This window comes from Phacochoerus africanus, chromosome 2, assembly GCF_016906955.1.
Source record: "Phacochoerus africanus isolate WHEZ1 chromosome 2, ROS_Pafr_v1, whole genome shotgun sequence".
Taxonomy (NCBI): domain Eukaryota; kingdom Metazoa; phylum Chordata; class Mammalia; order Artiodactyla; family Suidae; genus Phacochoerus; species Phacochoerus africanus.
Genome location: NC_062545.1, coordinates 57180183 through 57188348, shown reverse-complemented (window position 1 = coordinate 57188348; position 8166 = coordinate 57180183). Strand labels below are relative to the sequence as shown.

Here is an 8166-nt window from a genome sequence, read left to right as displayed (position 1 = left end):
AAGCGTACAAATGACAGGAGTTTTTCATTCAGACCATGCAAACAAAGACCAAAAAAAGACTCCTTTCCCCCCACCCCAACCCTCCCAACTTCAGTCAAACAAGCTGCCCAGGTCCAGAGCCCCAACTTCTACAGATTCAACCACAGGAAGGAGTGGGGGCAGAGAGCTGTCCAAATCCAGCCCTCAGCTAAAGCAAGTAACAAAGGCTAGAAGCTAAAAATAGATCCAAGGAGGAGCTTATTTTCATGGCACAAGAAGCAGTGCAGCACCTCAGGCATTTCTCCTTTTGGAAACTGCTTTGGTTCCTTTTTACGTCCTTCTATTCGTTAGACCAGAAAAGACAGACCTTTACTCATGCAATCACGACATCCAACGATGGACTCATTTAGACCAACCAAAATAATTGTCCGACAGAGACACAGGACTTCAACCTCAGTTCAGAAAATCCCTGACATCTGACGTAGGAGGATTTATAGGTTTAGTGGAAATTGCTTTCTCCTGCTCTCCAGATTACAGACTGTGGGTTGTTTTTTTTTTTTTTTTTTTTTGGCATGAGCAAACATCTTTCTAATAATGAACAGACCAATAATGTCCTAAGAGAGAAAAAGAACATCCTTTTCCTTTTTTTGCTGTTTCTAGAGAGGACGGTTTGGATTTGGAAACCCATGTTGGCTGTCCAGAATATGAAAGCTGGCGTTTTCCTTTTGTGGTGGGGATGGGTTTTGGCTACTGAAAGCAGAGTGCACTGGCAAAAAAGAGAGGTGCCGGAAATGTCGAAGAAAGGCAGGTGAGTGACTTTTGGGACAGAGGATTTGAGGGATGAGGGTGCATAAATCAAGCTTCTGGTTTTGTTCTAGAATCGTTTCCAGTATATGGTGTTTCCTGTGGATGCCTTTCCCCTCCTTTTCCCTTTGTTCTCCTGCTTCCCCCCCTTCCTATGAGGAGGCTAGGGTTATGTTTTCTTTTTAAATGATGCTAGATACAATGCTAGGTTTGATACAGTGCTGTCATTGCCTATTCTTAAATCTCTTATGAATTGTCCTGGGTGAAAGATAGATTGGGGAAAAAGAGTAAATGCACATTTTTTAAAAAGGGCAATTATTGGATGTTTGCATCCTAGGTGGGAACAAATTTAGGAATTCTCAAATAACCAATAGGCCCTCTAGTTAGTGAGTATGATTCTGTGAGTTCTAATTATTTCTGCTAGATTTGTGGGTCCCTTTTAAAATCATCTGAAAGTGAACAAAACAGTTTTCTTCAAGCTGTATGGCTAGGAACATGCTTAGATCATTCCCATTGGTAAACGGGGAGCGTGCAGGGATGGACCTGCCTATGGACCCATTGCTGCTGGTTGCCAGTGCAGTACCTGCCTTCCTGGCTGTCCCAGCCCATGCTTAGACAGAGCCAGACCATCCCTGCAGCCTCAGCCTCCTAGGTGGCTCTGTGACAGCGCTGGTAATGGGAATGCACGCCCGCACACTTGCTTGCCTGACATGCATCAATAAAATAGGACCTTTGGAGCCCATCTAATCCAGCTCTCTCTTTTTACTGATGAAGAGATGGAGGCAGCAAGAGTATTCTTGATTCTTGGTTCTTTATCAGTCTGAGGTCCAAATTGAGATTCAGCTTTCTTTATCTCTGGATGAAATATGAAGAGAGGTCCTAAATATCAATTAACGTGAAAGGAAATCCAGCTTTCTGGAGTTTGGGGCTAGTGGGAGGGCTGAGAGTCTATCCCCACTCTGGGTTTGAGAGAGTTCCACTCACATAGGCTCCAGGAACAGTGGGCTGCAACTCATAGCCCTTGTTTCAAGCTGTTTTAGCAACATCACAAAGCTGGGAGCTGAACTCTCCAGTGGTTGTGGTGAACCATGGCACAGAAAGAGATAGCTATGCACAAGCCATGTGTCCTGTTACTGTCAAGAGTCAGAAGTTTCTGGGTAAACTGTGGAATTTGTAGAGCAGTACAGCCATAGCAATGATTCGAACCAAATGTGCTTGCAAGGATTAAAGACAACAGCAACAAATCCTATTGGTTGTCACCAAACACTTCTCAGCCTCTCTTCCCAGCCAAAGTTAGAGGGGCAGCCTAGTAGTAAATACTAATGATAAAGAGATGTCCAAAGATTGAAAGGAGAGTGAAATATTTTCTTTCTTTCTTTTCTTTTCTTGCTTTCTTTTTTTTTTAAGGACCACACCCACAGCACATGGAAATTCCCAGGCTGGGGTCTAATTGGAGCTGTAGCTGGTGGCCTACACCACAGCCACACAGCAACACCAGATCCAAGCCGTGTCTGTGACCTACACTACAGCTCACGGCAACAGTGGATCCTCAACCCACTAAGCAAGGTGTCCTCATGGATACTAGTTGGGTTTGTTACCACTGAGCCATGATGGGAACTCCAAAAATGTTCTTTTAAAAATTGCTTAAAAGGGGAGTTCCCGTCGTGGCGCAGTGGTTAACAAATCCCACTAGGAACCATGAGGTTGCGGGTTTGATCCCTGGCCTTGCTCAGTGGGTTAATGATCCGGCGTTGCCGTGAGCTGTGGTGTAGGTTGCAGACGAGGCTCGGATCCCGAGTTGCTGTGGCTCTGGCGTAGGCCGGTGGCTACAGCTCCGATTTGACCCCTAGCCTGGGAACCTCCATATGCCGCGGGAGCGGCCCAAGAAATAGCAAAAAAAAAATAAAAATAAAAATAAATAAAAATTGCTTAAAAGAATTTTCATTTTTACTATGAAAAACTTTTATGACCATTATTTTAAAAGCTGTAGGAATAAATTTTTTTCAACACACAAAAATCACTCATAATTCTCAAACCTAGAAATAATCTCGGTAACATTTTTGTGTATTTCCTCCAGTCTTTTTTTCCCCCCTAAGCTTATATTGAATATTAACCAGCCTGGGATTATTCTATGCATATAGTTTTGTAACCTTATTGCATTTCATATGATTTTGTCTGCATATTTACTTATTTGAAGTCTATAGAATTATCATTCAAATGGTTGCACTGCAATGCGTAATAATGTGTAATTACCACCATTTAAGCATCTTCCTCTATTTATGGGCATTTAGTTGCTTTCTGTTTGTTATTGTAAATATTCTCTATGACTATCTTTGTATATAAGGATAGTTGTCTGCATACATGATTATTTAATTAGGAGAGACTCCTGGAAGCCTCCTGGGTCAAATGACCCAGGAACATTTAAAGCCCCATTACAACTGGCAGAATTGCTTTCTAGATTGGTGAACTCAGCCATGTTTTTATTTTTATGTAGCCTAAATTTTTAAAGGGCTCACTCACTTTCAGCCAGACTCTAAATCCATTAACTGCTGGTAATTTGTATCCAGGCTCTTTTCATGATTCATACTAATAACGGGAAGCAAGGTAAATATATACACAAATGGAGGTGAGGCCAGTGAGGTGCCTGGGATGTAAAATTTAAGGAGACCCTTGCCTGACCCGAGAGTGAATTTTCTGTCTCTCTTGCCTTGCTCTAGTCTCTGCCCTGGCCTATAATTTATGTTTTTTCCCAAGATCTCCTTGGGAGGCACATCCCGGGAGACCTACCTTCACAAAACATGCTGGGTAAAGATCAGAACACCTGGGCATTGGGCAATGTTTCTAGAATGAATCAATATTGATGGCCTCACCCTCCTCTCTGAAGGAATGAAGATACAGACTGTCTATACCACAGGCCCCTGGGCAAATGCTGGCTCAGGCTCTAAGAGGGGAAACTGATTCTACCAGAAGCAAAGCACTGTTATCATATTGCTTTGTCATCCTAGAGAATTCAGATTTACTCTGATGGTAAAGAGAATCTGAATAGTTCCAGCCAATTTCCATTTTGGAGAAATGGCACTGGTGACAATTTGGCAGAAGGATGTGCAGAATGGATGACAGTTTGGCTTCAGAGGAAGACAGAAAGTAAGCTAGCATCTCTGCTGTAGATTAGATGGGAGATGGCGAGAGCCTGAACTAGGATAATGTTGGTGGGATGGACAGGGATGGGGAAGATGGATGAGAGCTTGAAGGAGAGAGCACTGTCAGAATTAGACTGGGTGATAGTCCAGCAGATATTTGGATTGTAGTACTGGGTAGAGGGTGGTGCCAGGGAAGGGAAAGCAGGAGCAGAAGTAGGTTCGGGGGAGCGGGGGAAGGTGATGAGTTCAGTATGAGCACATGACCTAGATGTGCCCACATGATACCAAGAGATGGTTGTCCAGTTGACAGGAAGACCTCTAGTCTGCAGCTCAGCAGAGAACTGGGGCCTGGAGATGTAGATTTAAAGAGAGTCAAACAAACAAAAAAACCAGAGTTCCTGTCGTGGCGCAGTGGAAGTGAATCTGACTAGGAACCATGAAGTTGCAGGTTTGATCCCTGGCCTCACTCAGTGGGTTAAGGATCCAGCATTGCCATGAGCTGTGGTGTAGGTTGCAGACACGGCTTGGATCTTGCATTGCTGTGGCCGGCAGCTGCAGCTCTGATTAGACCCCCTAGCCTGGAACCTCCGTATGCCATGGGTGTGGCCCTAAAAAGACAAAAGACAAAAAAATAAATGAGTAAAAATAAATAAATAAATAGAGTCCTTCTAGATGGTGGTGGGTGTGGTGACCCAAAGACAGTGTGTAACATGAAATCAGATCAGGACAAAGGACAGAGCCTTGGGAAGAGCAACATTTAAGGAGAGGATCCAGTTACCTAGTATCCATGAGGAAGCGGGTTCGATCCCTGGCCTTGCTCAGTGGGTTAAGGATCTGGCATTACTGTGATCTGTGGTGTAGGTCACAGACATGGCTCAGATCCTGTGTTGCTGTGGCTGTGGCATAGGCTGTAGCTCCAATTGGACCCCTAGCCTGGGAACTTCCATATGCCACAGGTTCGGCCCTAAGAAAAAAAAAAGAATGCAATGTAAATAACATTACAATGACAATACATTAAATAAATAAAAGTTAAATACACACACACATTCATTCATGCACACTCCAAACTGGTGGGTCTATGTGGAAACCAAAACCACATTTGTGGGACTCTGTCAGTGGACTGACCCTTTCCATATGGCCACCTGCCAGTAGGACTAGATCTGTAAAGTCCTTCTACCATCTTAGAGATGATGCTTCTGGAATAGATTTGAAAGGTCTCAAAGCTTCCCTGTGGCCCAACCCCTTATTTCATAGCACTTGGAGAGAGAAGGAACATGCTGTGTTCTCTCATTGGTCAAAAAAGCCAGGGCTCCGGCAGTGTGTTGGCTCCCTGACTTCCAGGGTCCTTGTGCTGCAGCAGGTCATTGCCTCAAAAACATGTGCAGAAGAGCAGGGTATGCAAACATCACAGCAGCATCACTTGGTGTGGAAAACCCAGGGTCTAGTCCGTGTTCAGCTCAGCGAGTGCAGCTGGTCTGGGCGGGGCTCCTGTCCCATCTCCCTTCTGCTGTTCAATCAACTTGGCCACACTAAGCGAGTCCCACCTCATGGCCTTTGTCCTTGCTGTGCCTCTGCATGGAGCATCAGCAGGTCATTCTCTCATCTCCCTCAGCTTCTGCTTGGTTGTTACCTTCTCAGTGAAGTGTGCCCTGGCCACCTATAGAAAACACCCCCTCAGTGCCCACTTCTAACCCCTAACCCTGCTTCCTGTCACAGCCCTGAATTCATGTTCCCATAGGGTAAGATGGAGCCCTGGGTGTAGGTCCATGGTGATTTCCATTGAAGTTTTGGTTTGGACATGAACAGGCCACCCAGAGAATCTATCACCAAAGCACCCAAGACAGAGGGACAAGAGCAGGTAGTCAGACTCAAACACTAAGAGGGCCTGGCTTTGGGACTTAGCACTGCCGCATCCTCCCTGCATGACCTTGGACAAGTTGCTGGACATCCTCAAGTCTGTTCCTTCTGCAGAGTGCAGTCGATTATGTCTACCATCTCAGAGTTACTGTAAAGACTGAGTGGGCCTATGTATGTGAAAGTGCTTTGACTAATGTAAAGCTCATAAACCCATAAAGATCCTGAGCCTCACTTATGCCATCCCAGGAATGGCACAGATCAGAAATGCCTGTGCAGGAGTTCCCGTCGTGGCTCAGTGTTTAACGAATCTGACTAGGAACCATGAAGTTACGGGTTCAATCCCTGACCTTGCTCAGTGGGTTAAGGATCCGGCATTGCCGTGAGCTGTGGTGTAGGTTGCAGACGCGGCTCGGATCCCACTTTGCTGTGGCTCTGGCGTAGGCCGGCGGCTACAGCTCTGATTAGACCCCTAGCCTGGGAACCTCCATATGCTGCGGGAGTGGCCCTAGAAAAGGCAAAAAAAAAAAAAGACAAAAAAAATGCCTTTGCAGACCCTCATCCACCTGGAGCCCTGGAGGCCTTGTCTGCTCTGAGGACAGTGACACCATATCCCTTCATCTGCCAACACGGAGGTCCCACCCAGGGACAGGAGACCACTTTAGGGTGTCTTTCTCTATCTGAACTCACACTAAACTCACACTCTATTTACATGATGGGATCCAGTAATGTTCCAAAGTTGTCTTTGTAATCAAAGTTCTAGAACATGGCCAGGAATCAACCTGGAGCTTAACCTCAGTAGTTTCCATGATATTCTTTTTTCTTCTTTGTGAATATCAAGAAAGCCTCCTTCCAGAGTTCCCATTGTAGCTTAGGGGGCTAAGAACCCAACTAGTATCCATGAGGATGCAGGTTCAATCTCTGGCCTGGCTCAGTGGGTCAGGGATCCGGTATTGCCATGAGCAGTGGTGTAGGTCACAGGCATAGCTCAGATCCCACATTGCTGTGGCTGCAGCATAGCCTGGCAGCTGTAGCTCTGATTCAACTCCTAGCCTGGGAACTTCCTTATGCTGCAGATGCGGCCCTAAAAAGAAGAAAAAAAAGAGAAAGCCTCCTTCTCATCCCCCATCTTCTGGCTTCTCTCCTATTTCCCAGATTTTCTTTATAGCAGAATCCTTCAGTTTCTTGAGCTGTCATTCAGCTGTGTCTGTAAACTTGAGTTTTCTTAAAAAGTTAGAACAGTGGTTCTCTATGTTGGCTGAGAAGGTCTGAAAGCTCTTGATGACTGGGTCCCACCCTTGGTCTGGTGCGTGGCCTGGGGGCCTTTAAACACTTCAGGTGAACCCAATGTTTGATCAAGCCTGGGAAACACTGAGTAAGAATATCTCAGGCTGTCGTTTTGACCGCACTGGGCAGCAACTAATTCTTTTCACTCTTCTGTTTCCAATTTGAAGACCATCGGCTTTGATGGAAGAATATCAAAACAAAATTGGATTCTGCTAGCAGAATCATCACCTTATTATAATTGTTTGTCAACATTGCCTCATCTTCTCCAAGCAGCATAATTCCTTCTATTGACTCTCCTGGCTCAGAATACAACTTTAAAGAATTCCGCAGAGTTCCTATTGTGGCTCAGCGGTAATGAACCTGACTAGTATCCATGAAGACTTGGGTTTGATCCCTGGCCTCACTTAGTGGCTTAAGGATCTGGCGTTGCCATGAGCTTTGGTGTGGGTTGCAGATGCAGCTCAGATCCTGCATTTCTGTGGCTGTGGTGTGGGCTGGCAGCTGTAGCTCTGATTCAACCCCTGGCCTCTGATTCAACTTCCATATGCTGAGGGTGTGGCCCTAAAAAGACATTAAAAAAAAAAAATTCTACTTGTTATTCGCACCTTTCTTGAGTCTCACCTTATTTAGACCTTGGCCTCCTGGCATTTCTCATGGCCCCATTCAACTTTTTGGAATACATCTGTGGGTTTGCCCTTCTCTTTCCATATTTCGTGCATATCTTTGTAAAATCTGAGCTCTGCACACTGTTAGGAGCTGGGCCTACAGAGACATATAAGATAGAGTCTCTCCAGCGTGGAGCACAGAGGAAAGTGGGTGGGATGCTCGAAAAGCTCCCTGCCATGCATTCTAATGAAGGCCTGTGAAGAAGAGAAGCACCACCTTCTGAGGGAAGGAAGGAAGCCCAGGAATTCTTCCCGGAGGAGGTGATATTGATCTGGGAATGCAAGAATAGGGGGAAGACATCTGGGACAGCAAGAGCAAAGGCCTGGGGGAGGGAGGGGGCCGAATGGGAGCTGAGGCTGGGAAGGTGGGCAGGAGGCTTATTGTGGGCCTTATGCGCCCAAGTTCCATTGAGTTTACTTTGAGGGTGAAGGGTTTT

At 45.6% G+C, this 8166-nt stretch overlaps 1 protein-coding gene across 1 annotated transcript in view; it reads left to right on the top strand.

The window, feature by feature from the left end:
• The first annotated feature begins 247 nt into the window (after positions 1-247).
• GABRR1 (gamma-aminobutyric acid type A receptor subunit rho1) overlaps positions 248-8166 on the top strand; it is a 32752-nt gene continuing 24833 nt past the window's right edge. The window contains exons 1-2 of the mRNA XM_047761010.1: positions 248-519; positions 640-787. Of these exons, the coding sequence (XP_047616966.1) occupies positions 666-787 (122 nt within the window). The 5' untranslated portion in view covers positions 248-519; positions 640-665. The remainder of the gene's footprint in view (positions 520-639; positions 788-8166) is intronic.